Source organism: Denticeps clupeoides, chromosome 1, assembly GCF_900700375.1.
Source record: "Denticeps clupeoides chromosome 1, fDenClu1.1, whole genome shotgun sequence".
NCBI classification, from domain to species: domain Eukaryota; kingdom Metazoa; phylum Chordata; class Actinopteri; order Clupeiformes; family Denticipitidae; genus Denticeps; species Denticeps clupeoides.
The window spans coordinates 18002112-18024629 of NC_041707.1; the positions used below are offsets into that span (position 1 = coordinate 18002112).

Sequence of the window (22518 nt, forward strand, 5' to 3'; positions counted from 1 at the left end):
ACAACACCACTAACACGCCCCAAGACCTATGAATCTCATAAACTCAGACTGGACTGGTTGGAGCGGACCAAAACCACTAGCGTGGGTCACACCGGGTCTGCCAGATAATAATGGATTTTTTTTAAATCCACATTGTCAAAGTAATACAGTTTATCCAGAAAATTAAGGCAGGTAGAAGCTTAGTTGGTAACACAGAAGACCACGATGTCACAGGTACAAACCCCACTTACTTACACCGAGGAGTGCAACAATATTTCCTATACAGTGCCCTGGGCTCAACCTTAATTTCGGATTAGAACAATTGCGAGAAAGCCACGAGAGATGAAAACAAATTTCATAAATCGCCACCAATTGCCAACAGGTTATTTGGAAGATAAGACAGATCTGTCTATTAACCTGTGTGTGTGTGTGTGTGTGTGTGTGTGTGTGTGTGTGTGTGTGTGTGTGTGTGTGTGTGTGTGCAAGTGTGTAGTCAGACATTTGGGCACTGAGAATCTCTGGGTTGAAACTGGATGGTAGACCAACCTGAACACCACCCCTCAGCACGCGCACACACACATCAACGCCCTGCTGCAGCAACACTCCACTAATTAAAAGAGCCAGAAACATAAAATAAAATCTAATCATATTTTATTTATTTATAAGGGACCATATATTTTATCACATATTAATCTTAACATTTGATGTATCATACCAAAGGTAGAGTAAGGATAAATTTAATCTGCAGGTTATTGGCAGGTACTTGTGACTACTCCAAGTAAAGAAGACAAAACTCATATGACAAATTAAACACATCAATATAATACTGCTGTGCCTAGTCAGCACCACCATTCTGTCATATTAAAAATTACAGTCAAGCAAGATAAAATCAATATGGAGAGCTAGGTTGCTTTTAGCAGATTTTTCTATTTGAGTAATGCTGCTATCATAACTACAACTGTTTATTTCAAGCAGGGGCTTTCACATACAAAGCAGACTGGCCAAATACAGTGCAATGTGTGACATGACAGAATGTGGCAGCCTACCAAACAGACCAAAAGCCATGTAAGGCAGAGAAGAAGCAGAGAAGAAGAAGAAGAACTACCCCCACAATCGGAAAGAGTGATGCCACCCTTGTTAGTGGGTTGCACCACTACGAGCTGAGCCATGGCAAGAGTGTGGCCCCAACCATGATGACCACAAAACTCAGAAGTGGGCATGATCGGGGGCTTGTGAGTGGGGTTTGCGCCCCGCTCTGTGCAGGTGCTGACAAGCCAGGAACTCATCAATGCCCAGGTCGACTGGAACAATTCCCAAGCAGATGGCGGTGGAGATGGCGATGATGCGGAAGGCATCGTTTCACGGACGTGTAAATTCATGTCTGAGCGCTCTGAAATGTCACTCTTCCATTACACTGCACATGCGTGTAGCACCAGAGCGCTGTCCCCAGCAGCCACTGAATCCAGTTTCGCCACAAACACCGCGTTCAGTCTACAGGCAGGGACGTGCAAGAACAGGGCCTGCACGTGGCCTGTACTGTAAGGCCCAGGGGCCGCTAGGCTCCCACAGCCTGTGCTCAAGAACTTGAGTAAGGAATCCTAATCAGTCCAAGATGAAGTCAATTATGCAAAGCGATCAGGACTCCTTTAAAGCAGTGACCCAGTAGGTCCTGCCACACTGATGTGTAGTGAAGTGAAAGTGAAGTGATTGTCATTGTGAAACACTGCAGCACAGCACACGCTGACACAACAAAATGTTGAATTCTGCTTTTAACCATCACCCTTGGTGAGCAGTGTGCAGTCATGACAGGCACCCGGGGAGCAGTGCGTGGGGATGGTGCTTTGCACCACAGTGGCACCTCAGTGGCACCTTGGCGGATCAGGAATCGAACCAGCAACCTTCTGATTACGGGGGCCACTTCCTTAACCGCTAGGCCACCACTGCCACCACTGGAGAGATCTTAATCCTTCCTGTTTATAGTGTTTCCCCCTTGATGCCCAGTCTCACACCATTGGGTCTGTTTTTGTTCCTTTCAGGATTTTGCTTCTGCACAACCTTCCCCATCCCTGACCCTGATATATAACACAATTAAAGGGTTCTTGGATAAAGGGTGATGGACTGGAACTTACATTTACATTTACAGCATTTATCAGACGCTCTTATCCAGAGCGACTTACAATCAGTAGTTACAGGGACAGTCCCCCTGGAGCAAGTAAGGGTTAAGTGTCTTGCTCAGGGACACAATGGTAGTAAGTGGGATTTGAACCTGGTTCATAGGCGAGTGTGTTACTTGTGTGAACTTGTGTGAACATTTGTTTTCTAATTTGATCACACAAAAATAATAAACTCTCAATTTTTAAAAGCTGTTGAGTTTAGTAGAACATGAATAATAACAGTATTTTCAAAGAATTACTTAAATGTGAAAAGTACATTAGCTTTGTGTCTTGTGCCCCTGTGTCCTTGTGGGTTGAAAAGAATAGATAGGGGATCATCTTAGTGTCACATCTGTAAATAAATATTGATTGACATAGAATCAGAACAGCACAGAACACCTGCACGGACAAAAATTGTGTCACAATAGGAACAGTCATACTCTGATTTATACTAGTTTCATCAAGCCTGTTCTATGTCTGATTGTTTTTTTGGTCCCTAGAAGCATGCTAAAAATCTCTTCCAGTCCAAAGCCCGTCTGGTTTATAGAAGATATTAGGTTCTTTTAAAGGTGTCGTTAGGTCCAGTTCTCCAGTTATTGACATCTAGACACATGATTGCATGGTGGGAATCTACTTTAATTTTCTTTACTTTATTTTACTTTACTTGGCAGATGCTTTTATCCAAAGCGACTTACAAGAGGAAGACACCAGCAATTCCCATTCGGTTTCTATAGATTACAAAACAAAGAGCTCTGATAAGGCCTAACTTGTCAAGAACAGAACATGCTAGGGAATTGTTAAGTGCTAGACGAATATTAAAAAAAGCAAAAATTTAAATATTATATATCTGAAACAAATCAGTATTATATATCTGAAACAAATCAGTAGAGTGCCATGGGATAAACCAGAGCCATGGTAGTTTTGAAACAGGCTGTTTTGGAGTTATCACTGACTGAACAATGATAAGAAGCAGTATCAGAATTTTGTCTGTTGTCCCTGTCACTCTGGATGGTTCCTATCCAAGGCAATGAACAGCAGCCCTAACCCGGTGAGACTTTTTTTGACGAAGATTGTTCAGCACTACTACAGTAGAGCATCAGAAGAGTGAACACATGGAGAGCTCTGGACACAGAATTCACTGTGAGTTTCTAAAGCTGTGGACTTCTAAAGAGATTCATGCATTGATTTACTGATTCTCGTCACTACCCAATGTTATACACATATTGATTTGCCCCAGTGTTATCTGATTTTGCCTGTACATGGGAAATTGCAGAGATTAATTCAGATTATTGCATTTAGTATCTGCTTTGCATAATCTGTCAATCCCTCCGATTGCCACATCATATTATTCAAATACAGGTTTTACAAACCAAGAAAGGTTCTGCATAACTTCTTGATGTGTGCAAGTGTTCTGAATACAAAAGTTCCTCTTTTTGATTGCATAAACATTTTTGTTGAGTGGCACAAATGCATTCAAGTTCCATGCTGTATTTAAAAGAAGGAAAAACTGAATACGCAGTACATTCCAAGCAAAAACCTGGTCCCTTGACTGGAACGTTGACAGAACTGTAAAAGAGCTTCTCCTGCAGCATTTACCCCCCCCCACCCCTCTACTCCACCGCAGTGGGGAAAACATTGCTCAGCATTCCTTAATTATTTACAGAGCCTGTCCCCGCAATCACTCCAACAACTACGGCAAAAAAATAATTAAATCATTGCAAAATTCTTCTTGCCAGGCCTTACAGAGCAGATCCGTTCTTGCCACACCTTACTTACTGTGCACTTTACCAGGCAAGTTGCTACTCTGTAAATGACTCAGCCACAGGAAAGAAAAGATGCAGACAAAATGGAAGACGCCTTTGAACGAACGGCTTTAATGAAGCTTTCAGTGTCTCAGGCTCTCTAATCGATTGTAATGACTAAACCCAGGAGTAGCAATCTCTTCATGCTAATAAAACAGATGAATATGTTCACTGTCTCCATTGGTGGACAGGATCTGAAAATATCCTGACAATTATATCCAATTTATCTGCCATGTGGTTGTCTATTTGCATTCTTATGATTTCATATTCTCTTGCATACTTCCTCCTCCTCCACTACTCAAGAAAACAAGAATAATTCCCACGGTTCCATGATTCACATATGGAACTGCAGGGGCAGAGGAAGATAGACAGAATCGCCACCGATGTCTAGAATTTCGAATATTTCATGCTGAGCCAATAGAGGAGGGCATGACAAAGGGGCCTACAAAACCCCTCACAGATTCGCTTTCAGCAGAGAATATATCAGCGTCATTTATCCCAGAATTTTATTTTCAGTCATATCACTCACTCACAATGGCCCTCACCCCCAAGAACCAATAACGTGACCTAAATAGTTACAGCTACGGAAAGATGAACAGTTCTTTTTTGCTGATGTAGCTCAGACTGAAGTTGACAGAGAGTAGGATGAACTAAAAAGCTGACAAGAAGGAATCTGATTCAGTTAATCAATTCATTTGAACACTAGTATGTGCTTAAAGCTTAGTTGCTTAAAATGTCATATGTTATAATTAATAATGGCATGGAAGATAACCAAAATTAAACAATAAGGTTAAATTTGAGAGAAGACTGCATTTTAATCTTCACATTTCACAGATACAAAATACATGAGGTGTGTTTCACATTATTATTTTTTTTACTTCAGCATTTTGTTGAAATATATGTTTCCATAATTTGCAGGTATTCATTTGAATCCATTTCTATGTCATTCTACATCTTTTTATTTTCTTTCATTTTTTCTTTCATCTTGTACTATTTCTTTGGTTCCATATATTTTTTTTTAAATAAATGCACTCTTCCATATTCTATTTTGCTGTAAATGCTGGTGCAAAGTGGCTAGCATTTCATTCGGTACATGGAAGCAAGTTTGTTTTGCACCTTGGTGGATTACATATAGATAAAATTGCTCTGTAATAAGATTGTAAGACCAATACAAGGATGCCAGATGCGGGCTGCTGTGGCTGCTTATTGCTGAAAGTGCCCGACATTGGGCATCTGCACAGATGGGGTTTGTGAGATGGATGACTCTAATTATTTCATGAATAAGACGTGGTTGGCTGTACAAATATGTTTATAAATCTGCCATTCAAAGCCTGGTCTGTTTAGAGATGATGAATGCAAGCTCCCTTTTTTACTTAATGTGTCATTTGCTTTTTAAGCCATTACTTCTAACAATGATATCCTTTTTTTTGTTATCAATAACAGATTTACTTTTTGTTGGGTCACATGATGATTGCTTGATTATAAGCACTGTTTTCAGAAAATTCATTTCCTTTGGTCATATTTGAGAATATTACAATATATTATAATTTATTGCAAGCCTTAAATTTAAATAGGTCCCAATTTTAAAGAACAATAAAACAGTGCATTAAACCATGCTGAACAAGGGGCAAAATGTTTTCCTAACCTAATTATTCAGTGGCATGTTTTGGGGTATAATGTGATCAATCAGATTTGCACATCACCTTAGCTCTGCTCATATGCATATGGAAAATGCATTGTGACTTTATGCACAGGATTAACACTGTTTCACCTCATTTTAACAGTGATCCATAGTCATGTAATTAATGTAAATTTTTGCATGAAATTAAACCACAACATTGATTCATATTAAAAATGAAGCAGCTGCAGCAGCAACAACAAAAAGGTTTCAGAACTCCTTCCATCACCATTCTGCTCAATGGCACCGTGCAGTCACAAGCACTGTATTTAAAACACTCAGTCATCTGATGTTACCTGGTATGTAAGAGACACTGCACAATTGAGGTTAAAAGAATTAACAGTTTCTAATTTATTAACACCAGTAGATTATTATTGCAGTTACTTGTAAATATTGTATGTAAAAAAGCTACCAATGTTACAGAAAAACCCAAAATAAAAGAAAGGAGAAATGGATAGAGGAAGAGGGGGGGGGCAGTTCCCGATGGAAAAGGAAATTGAAGAGACCAGAGCCCATGGGAGAAAATTCTTTTATACATTTAACTCTCAAAAAGTTCCCACAGACCAATCAGGATTTTTCCTTTGATGTCTCTGCCTCGCCGCAACACCTCAAGCCATTTACTGGCCCTCCACACCTCCTGATGGGGGGGTGTCACATCCTGACAAAAATACAGGCGGGGGACCTTCACGCAAGACAAAAGCCCAAAATGCCATGGACCTGGGATTTCCCATCTTACTTATTCATCAATGTGTGCATGCGTGTATCTCCTGGGTGTCTGTTGTGACACTGTGTCTTTTCCCTACCCTTTTTTTCATGTCCGACAGTTGAAATCCCCACAGATGACATAGGCCTCGGTCAGGAGACCCCATCCCAAAGCTGGGATGGCAGTAAAATCAAATATATATTTTTGGTGATGGGGTACAGCATGGGTTATGCGCTCCAGCCCTGGGGCCAGAAGGCGAAGGGGTTGGAGCACCACTTGTTTGGGAGGGCAGGGTGGGCAATGTTGCAGGCCTAACTCCCAAAGGGACATGCAGGAACAAGGCCTGCGAGTTCTCCAGTCCTTTAGATAGAACAAGCAGGGCCCACCTTCATTCCTGATGCATGAGGGGAAGTTGCTTGGGTCCTGTGCTTTGGCCCGGAAAAAGAGAAGAACCAGAATGACAGTAAAGCTGGAAACACGTGGTCTGGTGTCTGCCCCTGCCAGAAACACCACCTTCGGTGACCCCAGTGGTGCGCCCTTTGCAAATGGGTACTTTGACGGCTGGGTGCTCCTGGTCCACCAGGTGGCACCATTCAAATATGTGCTTGGTCCAAATAGCCAGCTACAGACCCTATAGGACAGCACATTCTCTGGGGTTATCCCATATATGCTGCATTATGTGTGTGGATTTCTGGACATTGTGTTGTATTTTTTAAAACCAAATTTTCACAATGTTGTGTGCCTGTATCTCATATTGTTTCCATTGACAAAAGTGTGTCATGTCAAAATTATGCTTAGCCACCCCACTCCAACTGGTGTGACCACGCCTACCAATGCACACAAAATCCGCACATAGCATTAAAAGGTGCAAAAAATGATCTTTGTCTGTTGAAATAGAGCCTACACCATTCAAAAACATGTTTTTTTCAAATGTGTCAAATAAAAACATTCTTTCTCAGTCAGTCTGAAATAAATGCTGCATGGGGGATGGGGGAATTACTGTGTAGTGCCACCAAGTCAAAAAAGTCAACAATATTTCGTACAAACCAAAGCCATTGGATCCTCCCTACCCCCCATCACCCTCATTGACCAGAATTGTTTCTGAATCGATTATGATTGTGTTTCAGCTCGTAACAAATATCTCTGATCCATATCCATATGCACATGCACACTTAAAAAAATTAAAATCAATTGAATTCCTAGTGGGAGAGGTCAGAGTGGAGCTCTCACTGTTGGGCCTCACTGTTGATGCTGCACATGTTTCAGTCCCACTTTCAACAGTGAGCTGGAAGAACTGGGAACCATCTGCTCAGCCATCTGCCCAGGGTACCGAGGCTCAGTACCCCTGCAGTGCAAAGGGGAAGAAGGGCCGTGGTGGCTGGAAGGAGCTGATCTCACTTCCTCTGGAAGGCATCGATCCAGCACCTGACTGGGAAACAAACAGGGAAAACATGCCTGTCTGGTCCAAATTTGGTGGTGTTGCAAGTCTATTCTGGGCAGCTCGAGTCGCATGAGCCAAGATTTACTTAAAAAAATAAAAGAGAGAGAGACAGACTGCAACAAGAACAAGCCACACAATGAAATGACTTTGCATGTCTGAACTGCGGCAACAATTTGAAGATGATGATGATCCCACCTATCCTTTTATGAAGCCCATATGCGAACTCCTATGCGTGAAGGCCAATGAAATGTCTACTGCTTTCACAGTCAGTGATTAGTAGATGCGATTACACAACTTTGCGTAATGAGACGTAAAGCATACGTGCGTGAAAAGCAGGGCATTATATGTCCTACATTTCTATGACAGTGAATAGTCACATGATCGATTACTCCTAATAGTGTAAGACTGGGACAGGTCTTGTCTCTCTTATGGACATAAAAAAAAGTGAGCAAACAGCCAGGAGTGTGGGGTGATAAAGCTGTCACTCATGACTCGGTTTTGTTATATTGTCGGCTCAGCCGGAGGAGCAGCAGGAGTAATCAGATAACCCTGCGTTAAATCACAGTCCACAGCCCCGGCGCGCCGCTTCCATTGTCCAAATCAGCCGGCCCTTATTGTGAGCTCTGCAGGCTGTGATGTACGGCCATTGATTGGACATGGGAGGGTGCAGGAGAAGGGGAGCGAATGTGGAGTTAAGATAAAGAGAAGCCGAGGACACGAGTTGCCACCAGAGTGAATGTGTCCCCCTGAAGCGGTCCCCCTGGAACATTGCCTTTACTGCTGGCCCACTTTCCCCGAGCTGTCACCCGTCCTGGCCAGACTACAACTGTGATGCCCTCGTGTTTGCAAACAACAGACCCCTACATTACGTCCGAATGTTATCCAGTCGTGAAAATATCCTCATGGTCCTACTGCTCCTAACACCAAATTGTCAACCTTAGTTTGTACACAAAATGTATAAATGTCTCCATTCTCTGAATGAGTGGCGAAAAAAAAAACAGCCTCTATTGGGTCAAAGAAATTATGATAGCTTAGAATAGAAATGTTTTTATGAATCACTTAAAATCATTGAAATGAACGCTCGTTAACAAACCTGAGTGCTAAGCGAAATTATTTACGGTAAAATGGAAAGGGCGGATGGCAAAATTGAACAGAAAGTGTGTACGGCAGTATAATAAACAAGCATAGAGTAGCAAAGGTCCATAACAGTTCAAGTGGTATGGTGAAGAGGGACTAGTGTGAAGGTTTATATGTGATAAAGTGATTGTGCAGGTATACAGCACATTAGTCCTGTGCAGTGTCGGGGAGTGACGGCATTTTATAATTAGAGTGCAAAATATGAGTATCTGTGTTTTGATATGGTTACATTTTAACTCAGGGTAATTTTAATAAAGTTGTATTCTTAAAACTAGTATATTAATTAACGGGATTACTAATTAAAAGAGACTAAATAAGAAATGCTTCCAAATAACCACTGAATGTCTACAGTTGGAAAGTCATAAAAATTCAAGGATCATTTCACATTCATAGAGGGCAAAGGAGACTGCTGCATCATTGTGAAGTGCAGCTTCTGCTTTCCACATCTAAAGAATCCACTTGAAAAAAAACACCTTGAAGTTTTAAATTAATCTTGCTTCAGTTAAACACTTGCTTGTCTAGTTGCCAAACTAGATGTGAGTTACTTAATTTGAACAATCCAACAAAATGTGTAACATATTGTTTAATCTCTAGGGAACTGTACTGTATTTTAAATAGTAACCCTTCCAAAACTGGTCCAGCCAGGAGCTTCTGACAGGTAATTGAAGGACCTGAAAATCCTCTGGGATGTTCTGTGTCGGTGCATCCAGGCTGTCTCCAATCTTATGGAGACCCTGATCCAGGTTTGGAAGGAAATCTCCTAAGAAGTAGGCCAAAGGCACAGAGGTGCATGGGGGCTGAACACATTATTGAGTCGCACCTGCCAATAAAATTGTCTAATTAGATTTTTGGTCTAATTTGAATTCAATTTTTAGTGATTTGGTGGATTGACCATTGTCAATCATCATTTTGTTCTCACAGTTAATAGTTTGTTACAGATCTAAAGATGATGATGCATTGCCACAATTAATGCATTCTGTTTTTTAAATAGAGACATAATCCATTGATTTGTTCCTGACTTGATAGGCTTGATGCCAGTGCAAGTGAAGGAATGTACCTCAGCAAATGGAAAAAAAATGAGATTCAGGTGTAAATTATGCTTGGTAGATTTAGTTGAAATCTGAACATTTTGAAGTTTGACAACAGTATAGTTAAGGAGGACCTTTGTGTGAATTGACCGTAGATCAACCATAACCACCCATGTACATATATGTTTAGCTGAGACCAAGGTGCATGCTTTTCATGTTAGTCATTCAATGCAATTTTGGAGAGCCGATGACAACCGTCAAAACATCATGTTGATGATTCAGCCAGCACGAGTGCGATTATTACTCCAACCCAGAATCTGGGTGACTTCCATACACGCACACACACCAAGACACATTCTTCCCAAAAGCCAAATGAAACATAAGTCCTTTTTCTTCTTGCATGTGGAGGAGGCTGAAGGAGGTCTGGAGTCTAAAAACAGTTACAATCTCAACTGCGTTACTGTACTGTGGCCATAGAAACCAAGATGGAAGCATATCTCAGAAGCTGTTGAAGATCACTACATGCTCACATTAACAGTGACCAGCTGAAGCCGTGCAAACATTTTTTAGTATGAACAAAAACCAGGAAGATAAATCAGCACAGTTGTTCTTGTCAGCTTTACCCTTCTTCAGTCAATAAACCATTTTAAAACATGCATTTGAACCTTTTCTAAAAATAACAAACATTCTATGAACTCCTCATATGTAGTCAAATTATAGGCATTCTAATTAGTACATTTGTGTGGAATACAGGTCAAATGTTGGATGTATATGTACTGACATTTATAGTTCAAATGCTTTTACGGTGACACGGCAGACCTGATAATTGTCTCTTCACGTCTGAGAAAAACAGCGTTATTTTTAGTCATAAAAACACCATTAAGAGCAGCAGGCCAAACATATCTGACTGTGCATTGCATCACATGTACACACAAGCTAATTTTGTTTCAAATTTCAGTAAATGCGCAACATACGTAATGTCCTACAAGCATATCCCCCATCAGGCTCCAGTCAGACCCAAGTATATGATTCCTATAATATAGATAAAACATGGATCATGCCCGCTTTCCCAGCATTCCAGTGTTCCAGCTCTTTCAACAGCCACAACCCACCTGGAATCCTGCAGCCATTTATTGAAGATCTCAAGTGCGTTGAGAATGGGGTCTAAATTGGGCAGCCCATAAGAACGCAGCTCCCTGTCTCGCTCAGGATGCCTCTGATAGAAAAAGTGCTCGGATCAGAACAAAAATGGCATCATCTGCTCCTCAGCCTAGGCGCTGCTCTCCATCCACCTCTCTCCCCCCTTTTTTTTTAATATCCTGAATTATGCAGAGAGGAGGCTCAGAGCACTCTATCCCTCTCTCTGAGAATCCCACTTCCTCCTTGCACCGCCTGCCCTCCCCCACGTTCCTCCACTCCTCCAGCGGCGCGTGTCGTACGCAACACACAGCAGCCACATCACATCCTCATCCAGCCTAAAGCCCTTTCTACTCCACAGCACAAAGGAAGAGTAAGCTAGGGATCGGGATAGAGAGAGGGAGAGGGAGAGAAATCAAGGAGGCCAGCCAATCAGGAGGGTGGTAGTGTTTGCACGTGGTGGCAGCTGCAGGCTGGCAGTTCATTCAGCACCCCTCCCCCCAACCTTTCCCAGGCATTTTTCCAGGGTCCCCGAACCCTTACGAATCAGTTGGTGGTCACCTGGGCATGCCTGTTGGCATACATTTTGTGGCTGTGGTGCCACGTTGGTGTCAACCACTCCTCAGGAGAACCACAGACACCACATCAAGCTCCACATTCGCGCAATTCTCACCTCACACACCTCACACACACACATCTCACCAACTTCCTGCCAAAGCCCCTCTTCTTCTTTTTTTATTTCAGGCAGGCAGGCACGCAGAGATGATTCGGGCTGATGCGACCTGTCACGGCGGTGAGGGATGCTGAGTGCGTGGGGCTGGGTGGAGGGCCGGGCTCGTATTTATTACAAGGAGGCGTTGCCGTGATCGTAATGGTGCTAATTTAGCGTCTCTCCACACGCACGGCCACCGTGGACAGCGGCTGCGTTTTATCCGATCGGCGACCCGTGCAGGGGAATGATAGTAATAATAATGACAACAACAATAATAAGCAAAGAAACACGTCCGTCCATGTTCCCCCACAATAGCCACGCAAGCTGATCAATTAACTGCGCCGATCGTCGTAAAAGACTGACTGACTGACTGACTGACTGAATGAATGAATGAATGAATGAATGAACCGTCGAATGCCCGCGAACGCACAGCCAACAGCGCGGGTGGATGCAAGAATGAAGCCGCGGACTCACCTACAGCCTTCCGGCGGCTAGATGTCAGCAGATGAGGCGACTAATTCAGCGTCTTGCACTGCGCAGAAAGCGCCTACAGCCACAGGGGAGGGGGGGACAAAACGCACCCCCACCCGCCGCCACCACCGCCTCCCTCCCCTCAGATCTTACAGCCAGCAGGGACCTTCCACGAAACGCCCGGTGAGACCCAGCCCCGAAGCCCACGACCCCACGAAAAAAAAAAAAAAAAGAAAAGAAGAAAGGAGGAGCCTTGTTTCCGCGCCCAGGGTCCTGCGTGGGTGCCTCAACTTTTCCACGCAGGCCAGCAGACACTGCGAACAAGTCCCAGAAACCAACGCCCTGTGTGTGCGCGGTCGTACAGGGGTGGGTGTGTTTTATGGGTGTTTCAGGACAACCCAGCCTCGGGCTCACCGGCGTGGTCAGTATGAGCCAGCAAACGCCGTCCCACTTCTACGTGGGGCCGTTTCAGCACCACGGACAGTCCACTTCGCTGCGCCCACAATGCACAGGTCAATGATTCGGTTCACAATTAAGGACTCCGGTGCTCTGGATTCGAGCTTTTCAAGTTTGAGCACAGCGCACCCTGGTGGTAAAATGTATCTCGGTTCATGTAAAAACTGAACCAATAATAGAACAAACACGTTCATATTTGTGGACAGTGATGGCTATTCTTCACTGAGCTGTCCACCATAAAATCTTTCTTCCACAGACTCTACAACCTATTGTTTTTTGTTTTATTTCGTAATGTGAGTTTATTTTTACAATTTTACCAGCAGTTTTATAGTCGACATTGTGTCTGTGCTTTTGTCTTTTGCTGCTCTTATCTTGTACCGTCCACTTCCTGCCGTGACAATGTGAATTTCCCACTTGTGGGAGTAATAAAGGATCATCTTATCATTTCTTATCTTATAATATTTATCATATTGTGCAATGACACAAACCGAACTTTTATTAGCGCAAAGATCTGTGATTCATGACACACTATAACATATTAATAATATTACTTGGTTTTGGAGTCGAAGTCTCTTGTGGATGAGAACAATGATCGCTCGACACGGCGTGATTTCCGCCGGCTTATATCTGGAGGCGGAACTTGGTTATGAGCCCAGGATCCAGGAAAAAACAGTTAAGCACCCAGGACGGTTCTTTGGGGCCGGAGCCAACCCAGTGCACCAGATATTGGACAACCCCAACCTTGGCAACGTGAGTCCAGGATCCTTTTGTAGGCAGGGCTGCTATCAATGATCCGGGGTGGGGGTGGATCCAGAGCAGGGAAATGGAGAGGGGAAGTGATGAAGGGTTTGAGACGGTTTACATGGAAGACGGGATGAACATGGATAGAAGGTGGGAGCTGGAGATGATCGGTGACTGGAGTGAAATGGCTGAGGATCCAATTGACGTGCTATGTGGACCCCACCTGTGGGCTCTTTATGACTGAAGATGGTGGGCTGGTAGCCATAGCAGACCCCGAACAGGCAGCTGCCTGTGGCGGAGTAGATGTGGGGATTGTTGGCAAGCTTCTTCCACAGCAGGTAGCGTGGGCATGTCTGTTGATGACTGGTGGTGAAGCACCACAGGAATCGTCTCAGCTGTTGGTTGGCCCTCTCTGCCTGGCCGTTGGACTGTTGGTGGCATCCAGAGGAGAGGCTGCGGGTGGATCCACTAAGTTGGCAGAGCAACTTCCAAACAGCCAAGATGAAGTGGGGTCCCCGGTCAGAGACGAATGTCCTGGGGTAACCCATGTAAATGTATGAGCGAGTCGACCAAGTGGATGGCTTTGGAGAACTGGTCCACTATGGTCACACTATGGTGTTGAGACCCAAGGCAAGGTGGGTTTAGGGATGACGAAGGACCGAAAGAGGATGAAGGGGTCCATCACAGGCATCAACATAGGACCAGACCTCCCTGGTCATGGAGGGCCACCAGAACGGCCAGCGGAGGAAAGACTGGGACCGCAGTTGGCCCGGGTGTTTAGAGGGTAAAGGTTGTGTGTGGACAGCCAGAGGAAACCCAGGAGGAGAGGTGATGAGACTACTGTGGTGACCAGAAAGCTGATGGTCAGAAGCTGAGAACTCAGTTATACAGTACAGGCCAGAAGTTTGGACACATCTTCTCATTCAATGTGTTTTCTTTATTTTCATGACCATTTACATTGGTAGATTCTCACTGAAGGCATCAAAACTATGAATGAACACATGTGGAGTTGTGTACTTAACAAAAAAGGTGAAATAGCCGCCCTTTGCTCTGATTACTGTTTTGCACACTCTTGGCATTCTCTCGATGTGCTTCAAGAGGTCGTCACCTGAAATGGTTTCACCCCAAACCATCTCGATTAGGTTCAGGTCCGGTGACTGTGGAGGCCAGGTCTCCACTTTCTGTTAAGTACACATGTGTTCAATCATAGTTTTGACGCCTTCAGTGAGAATCTACCAATGTAACTGGTCATGAAAATTAAGAAAACACATTGAATGAGAAGGTGTGTCCAAACCTTTAGCCTGTACTCTATGTACTTCTACTTATATAATGCAGTATTGTTTTAGTAATGTAGTTGTACTTAAGCACAAAATTCCTCTTTTTTCTCTTTACTCTTTCCACCCCTGCAGTTGATATTTTACATTATAGCGAACACAGGAAAGCACGTCTTTATTAAAATGTTCACTTGACAAAGAGAAATCCCACACAGTCACATGTTGGCTGATCTTGTGAAAAAGGAAGGGATTTAGCTACTGAGCTGTATGATCGAGAAGTAAGCTGAGTGAGACTAAATGGAATCATGGAAATGAAAAATCTTTTTACACAAATTAGCCAAGATATTCAGGTCAACTGCTCACTTACACATGATTTCTGAAAGCGTTGTGTGGTATCTGGTTACAAGACATTAACAACACATTGCTTCATCTTGCTATCTTCTCATAGTCTATCCTGCCGCTATACAATTAACATCCAATTAATCCTTTCAGAGGTGGGTCATGGTCACTCTGACTGGTGAGCAGCTATGGCTGGAGTAAGCTATGATACACTGACACTCTTCTGTCATGTCTCACATTGTAGGTTTTAGTAATTTGTACTATAGTAGCTCATCATTGAATCAAACCAAATGAGCTAACCTTCATCAGACCCATTATACTGTCCTTCATAGTGCATCAACCTCAAATAAAGAATTATTGATACTCATCAGGCAACCATCTGTACAGGGATTGGTCTCCACGAGCCCACAATCAGGCAGATAATGTACAAATCCATGACCATTATTACCCTGCCTCTCATATTGACTATGGTCATGAGTCCACTGCCAGGAGCTTGATGGAATGGACAGGTAATGATCATCAGTTTTCAGAAATGTTTCATGAAGGTTAATCTGTGTATATACTTTGAGGATATATAAGAAGGTCTGACAATTTATTTGCTAATAGTAACATTGAAATCTTTACCCAGTATCTGAATATTTATGAATTTGCAGTTCAATTAAAAAGAACATTTTCAGCTGAGTGTAATATGTCCTAGTTCTTGTCACTGTACTGTGATTTAAAAACACCAGGGGGCAGCCCCGTTACATTTGTGGAGCTTTTATCCTACAAATTTCACTGGGTTCCATGCCTGAAAGCAATTTATTGGTTAACGTGGACATGACTGTGTTTTATCAGAAGTGTACCGACACATAGCAAATACTGCCCCTTCTGTCAAACCGCCGGACTTCCTTCTTTCCTCCAGCTGTGCAACATTAATATTAATTTAGCATTGAAATACTGTGCAATAGCTGTATATTGAACAATATCATTATTCTCTCTTTTCACTAGTAGTGTTAAAAGTGAAGTGATTGTCACTGTGATACACTGCAGCACAGCACACGGTGACGCAATGAAATGTGTCCTCTGCATTTAACAGTTATAACAGATCTCGAGAAGCTGCAGGAAGCGAATGGATGAGAAAGAAATGAAAGTGAGAAAGATCGTGGTTTGATATAATGTTGAATGTAATGATTTTAATGTAACAGAATATGTGTAATGCGTGTTTATGGCTTTTGGTGTGATTCTAATTATATTGTGTGGATTTGTTACTCGTTACAAGTCATTTCATATGGCGATATGTTATGAGGTAATGGCTAAATAAGAAATGCACTTTTTCTTATGATATGTACTACTCTATTGTTGGTGAATTGTATTATTGACCTGTTAATGGAAAAAGATTTTAACAAACCAAAAAACCCTCAGTCAAGTCTTGACCATGAGTACATTTCACTTGTATGATTTTTATGTTTATCATGTTTATGGCTTTTGGTGTGATTCTAATTATATTGTGTGGATTTTTTACTCATTACGAGTCATTACACATGACGATTTGGAGGAGATGTTACAGGAGATGCTGTGAGAGACAGAATGTGAAGAAAAACCCACATTGTATGAAGTAAAGAATTTATTTGGGCAGTAGCAAAAGTTCACTTTAATACTTTGTAATTAAATCTTTGTTGGCAATGGCAGAGGTCAAACATTTAATTAGAGACTAATTTTGGAAATATGAACCTCATTCACTACTGTCTCTGACTCTACATCCACATTTAAGTTTGTTATTTTGTTCACTTTACTTCACAAATAAATTCTATAAAGATCATACAATGTGATTTCCTGGATTTTGTTACATTTTGACTCTCACAGTTGAAGTGTACCTATGATGAAATGACAGACCTCGCTCATCTTTTTAAGTGGGACAACTTGGTGTCTTTGCCCCAATGTACACTGAAATTCCCTGTATGTGAGGTTGTCACTGCTGGAGTTCGGGGACGCATTTGCAGGCATGCTGGGAGCAAGGGGACAAGTCGTCGCACGGGGAGCAGACATAGGACGCGCTGGGGAGGAGGACCGGAAGCGTTTGGTCGGGGAGAGGGAGGCCGGAGGTAACGGGAGTGGAATCGTGGACGCGCCGCAGCGCGGCGTGGAGAGAACTAGGGCTTCGTGGGGGGTAGCGGGGAGATCGTCTTCTTACAAGGGTCAGGCAAACTCAGTGTCAGTGGCAGGCGAAGGTCGTGGTGTCGAGGTGGAATCCGTCCGTAGATCTTCGTAATAAAGGGGGCAGGCAAGGCTCGTGGTCAGGGACAGGCAAGGGTCGTGGTCGTGGATTCTAGTCAGCTGGGCGTGGGGAAAAAAAAGGCTAGCGTCTCTGGGGAATAGATTCAACTCAAAGAGCGGGCAGCGTCTCCTCGGAGTTACCTGACTTTTATACTCTACGCTGCCCGCTCTCATTTCCTCTTCCGGGTTGCCGTCTCTCTGTCTGGTCTGGTGCTCTCTGGTGGGCTGGAGGTGTATTGGCTGTGACAGAGCCCCCCCTCCTAGGCCCGGCTCCTGAAGGGCCCGGCAAATCAGGGTGGCGGTCATGGAAATCCAGGAGAAGGGCTGGATCCAGGATATCCCGCCGGGGAACCCAGGACCGATCCGCTGGTCCATAGCCTTCCCAGTCCACCAAATATTCTAGGCCGCGGCCCCGCCTCCGGACGTCCAGGAGGCGACGGACCGTGTAGGTCAGAGAGCCGTCGATGCGCCGCGGAGATGGTGGCAGAGATGGGGGGGGTTGCAGAGGGGATGAGTGAGCCTTACGGAGGTGGGAGACATGGAAGACTGGGCTGACACGCAGAGTGCGTGGAATGGCCACCTGATATGCAACCGGGTTGATGCGTCGAGTCACTCTGAAGGGTCCAATGAAGCGGGGTCCTAGTTTTCGCGGACTGGACGGCATAGGCAGGCCTCGGGTGGAGACCCAAACTCTGTCTCCGGGATGGTACATGATGGCCGGCCGACGGCGGCGATCCGCCTGTCGTTTCATGCGCTCCGCGGTGCGGTTGAGGACCCGGTGAACTTGGGACCAGACCGTGTGGAGCTGGCGGAGTCGGTTGTTGACCGCCAGCACCGGTCCCTCGACCATGGGCGTGGGGAACCATGTGGGTCTGAGGCCAGTGACCACCTCAAAGGGGGAGCGCTCTGTGGCCGAGGAACTGTGCTGGTTCCGTGCGAGCTCCGCCAAGAGGAGGTGTTGGGACCAGGAGGTTGGTCGGGCCGAGCAGTAGCAGCGAAGGTAGGTCTCCACCTCCTGGTTGACCCTCTCGGTCTGGCCATTGGACTGGGGATGGTACCCTGATGACAGACTGACCGATACCCCCAGTTGTCCCCAGAAGTGACGCCAGAATCTGGCGATGAACTGGGGGCCGCGGTCAGAGAGGAGGTCTACTGGGGGTCCAAACTGCCGTACCACTTCTTGGAGGACGACGTCGGCGGTTCGCGCAGCTGTTGGGAGTCCTGGAAGGGCAATGAACCGGCCCATCTTGGAAAAACGGTCCACAAGTACCATAATGGTGGTCATCCCTCTTGATCGTGGCAGTCCCGTGATGAAATCCATGGAGACATGGGACCATGGGCGATGGGGGCGAGGCAGGGGAAGGAGAAGGCCTTGGGGTCTTTGTGTGTCGGCCTTGTGTGAGGCGCAGGTGTTACAAGCGGCAACGTATGCCTGTACATCTGAGGCCAGGCCTGGCCACCAGAACGTCTGCTGAATGTTGGCCAGGGTGCGCTGACGTCCAGGGTGTCCAGCCAATGGAGTGTCATGCCCCCATTGTAGGACGCGTGGTCGGAGAGGGGGTGACACGTAGGTGAGGTTGGGAGGCATGGTCCGAGGTGGGGGGTGGTGTGTGTGATCCGCAATCACTTCTTGCATGAGGGTCCAGCGTACGGGGGCCAGTAGGAACGGCTGGGAGAGGATAGGGGAGGACGGATTGTCCTCAGCCTCTGGGGTGTAGCGGCGGGACAGGGCATCAGCCTTCGCATTCTTGGTGCCGGGGATGTAGGATACGGTGAATTCAAACCTTGTGAAGAACAAGGCCCACCGTGCTTGCCGTGGGTTAAGGCGTTGGGCGTTTTGGAGGTACGCCAGATTTTTGTGGTCTGTCAGTACCAAAAATGGGTGGACTGCCCCCTCCAGCCAATGGCGCCACTCCTCCAGGGCCAGTTTGATGGCCAGGAGTTCCCTGTTCCCGACATCATAGTTCCGCTCCGCCGGGTTTAGTCTTCGGGAGAAGAAGGCACATGGGTGCAATTTGTGGTCCAGGGGGTTGCGTTGCGATAGTACCGCCCCCACTCCTAGACTAGACGCGTCAACTTCAACGACGAATGGGAGTTGGGGGTCTGGGTGGAATAAGATGGGGGCCGTGGTGAATAGCTGTTTGAGTTTACTGAATGCCTGCTGAGCTTGGGGGTTCCAGTGGAGTCGGGTTGGTTGGCCTTTAAGGAGGGAGGTCATGGGTTGTGCCACCTTGCTGAAGTTGCGGATGAAGCGACGGTAAAAGTTGGCGAATCCGAGGAACTGTTGTAGCTGACGAATGGTGGTGGGTACAGGCCAGTCCGTGACTGCGGTTGTCTTGATGGGATCCATAGCAATTCCTTGGGGGCTGATTTGGAACCCCAGGAAGGAGATTTCCGCTGCGTGAAAAGTACTCTTTTCCAATTTCACAAAGAGACGGTTTTGTAGAAGGCGCTGGAGGACCTTTCTGACGTGGGAGATGTGGGTCGAGAGGTTGGGTGAGTAAATTAGAATGTCATCTAGGTAGACGAACACAAATTGATCCAACATGTCTCTGAGGACATCATTAACGAGCGCCTGGAAGGCGGCTGGGCTATTCGAGAGACCAAAGGGCATTACCAAATACTCATAGTGTCCGGATGGCGTGATAAAACCCGTCTTCCACTCGTCCCCTTCCCGGATCCGAACGAGGTGGTATGCATTCCGGAGGTCCAGCTTAGTAAAGACAGTGGCCCCTGCCAGGAGTTCAAAGGCGGTGTTCAGAAGTGGGAGGGGGTACCGGTTCTTTTTAGTTATCGCGTTCAGCTTCCGATAATCAATGCATGGCCGCAGTCCCCCGTCTTTCTTACCCACAAAAAAGAACGGGGCAGCAGCTGGAGAGGTGGAAGGACGGATTATGCCGCTAGCCAGGGATGCCGTGATGTACTCATCCATCGCCTTTCGCTCTGGAAGTGAGAGCGAGTACAGTCGGCCTCGTGGTGGTAAGGCACCAGGGAGCAGGTCAATCGCCAGATCATAAGGTCTATGGGGGGGCAGCTCTGCTGCCTTGTCCTTGTCAAAGACCGCAGCAAGGTCATGGTAACACTCAGGGACCCCCAGTAAGGAGGAGGTGGTGTCATGTGGAGATCGAGGTGTGGTCTCTGGCAGCTTTTGGGTCACATCGTCTCTAAGGGGAGTGGTTTCAGCTAACGGGCGTGGTTTGCAGTCTTGGACCGGGGTCTTGGTCCTAGGCAGGGAGCATGGCATGGGTTGAGGGGCGTGGCCGAGTCTCACCGTTGCTACATGTGTGGGTCCAGAGCGGTTCGGGGGCGTGGCCTGTCGGGGTTGGTGGTGGATGCATTGGCGTCCCCACTGTTTGATGGTGCCTGTGGTCCAGTCAATGTGGGGCTCGTGGGTGGTCAGCCATGGGTATCCTAACACAATTGGGTCATGGGGGGTCGTGGTTAAGTAGAATGTCACGGTTTCCACATGATTGGGCTCAAGGCAGATTAGAAGGGGTTTGGTTTGGAAAAGGATTCTGCCTGAGCCCAACGGGCTGCCATCCAGTCCCATAACCGCACGGGGGGGATCACACCGGGAGACAGGGAGCTGGAGTCGGGTGGCCAGATCGACGTCGATCAAGTTCATGGCCGCCCCGGAGTCCACCAGCGCTCGCCCCTGATGGTGGCCGGGTCTGGGTTTATTCCAGCAGACGATGATGGGAAGTGAGCAGTGGGTGGTGGCTCTGGGAATGGCCCTGGTCCTCGCCAGGGGACTCCAGACCTCAGGGAAGCGTGGGTTTTTTCCAGATGGGTGTGGTTTTATTCGGCGGTTGGGACAGACGGCGCTGAGGTGGTTAGGTTCTCCGCAGTAATAGCAGCGTCTCTGCTCTTCTCGGCGCTTTCGTTCCTGGGGAGTGAGTGGGGGTCGGGCTCGGCTCATTTGCATGGGTTCGTAGGATCGACGGGGGGGCGGAGCCCTAGGGGCGTCATGCAGGCGCGCGGCGGGGGCACAGTGGAAAGGGGCGTGGCTACGTCGTTCTTGGTCGCGCTCAGCGTGACGTCTGTCTATGGACGTGGCCAGCGTGATTATACTGTCCAGCGTGGTTCCCCAATCGCGATTTACCATGTCGTCTTTCACCGCCTCCCGGAGGCCGTGGTAGAACGCGGCGGGGAGCGCGCCGTCAGTCCACCCACTGTCGCTCGCCAGGGTTCGGAATTCAATCGCGTAATCGCTTACGCTCCGATTTCCCTGACGTAGCGACAGGAGCCGCAAAGACGACGCGCGCCGCCCGGTCTCTCCCTGAAACACGGTCTGGAGGCGGTCCAGGAAGGCGGGGACAGACAGACAGATCGGGTCGCGTCGCTCTACCAGCGGCGTGACCCAGTCCAGCGCGCGTCCGGTCAGCCGCGTAATTATATACGCGACCGCCGTTTCTTCGTCAGGGAGGTGGGCGGCTTGGAGGCGGAGAAGCAGCCGGCACTGCGTGATAAATCCGCGACAACTCTTGGAATCACCGTCATAAAGTGGCGGGGGGGCCAATCCCGCCAGGGTGGACATACGTGACTCTGGAGTGGCGACTGCAGGACCGGGACAGCTGGGCTGGGACTGCAGCGAGTGGACATGTGCCGACAGGTCAGCGAGAGCGGAGCTGACCTGGAGAAGTGCGCGTTGTTGCTGGAGCTGCGTGTCTTGGTGATCCTGGATTGCGATGTGCTGCAGCTGTAGGAACGCGGTCAGCTGACCGAGCGTCTCTTGCATGGTGGACATGCCTGCTGCGTCAGGAGATGGCCCGCTCTTACTGTCACTGCTGGAGTTCGGGGACGCATTTGCAGGCATGCTGGGAGCAAGGGGACAAGTCGTCGCACGGGGAGCAGACATAGGACGCGCTGGGGAGGAGGACCGGAAGCGTTTGGTCGGGGAGAGGGAGGCCGGAGGTAACGGGAGTGGAATCGTGGACGCGCCGCAGCGCGGCGTGGAGAGAACTAGGGCTTCGTGGGGGGTAGCGGGGAGATCGTCTTCTTACAAGGGTCAGGCAAACTCAGTGTCAGTGGCAGGCGAAGGTCGTGGTGTCGAGGTGGAATCCGTCCGTAGATCTTCGTAATAAAGGGGGCAGGCAAGGCTCGTGGTCAGGGACAGGCAAGGGTCGTGGTCGTGGATTCTAGTCAGCTGGGCGTGGGGAAAAAAAAGGCTAGCGTCTCTGGGGAATAGATTCAACTCAAAGAGCGGGCAGC

The 22518-nt window shown here is 46.8% G+C and overlaps 1 protein-coding gene across 3 annotated transcripts in view; it reads right to left on the minus strand.

Annotated features, from left to right (window-relative positions):
* Window positions 1–12343, minus strand: part of LOC114795445 (rabphilin-3A-like) — a 45119-nt gene extending 32776 nt beyond the window's left edge. For 2 of the 3 annotated variants that reach the window (XM_028988734.1, XM_028988723.1), the window contains exon 1: window positions 11034–11369. In XM_028988734.1, coding sequence (XP_028844567.1) covers window positions 11034–11051 — 18 coding nt within the window. In that variant the 5' untranslated portion in view covers window positions 11052–11369. Of the gene's footprint in view, window positions 1–11033; window positions 11370–12244 lie in introns of those variants that run through there. The other variant, XM_028988745.1, reaches the window with a different exon arrangement.
* Between the last annotated feature and the right edge of the window lie 10175 nt (window positions 12344–22518).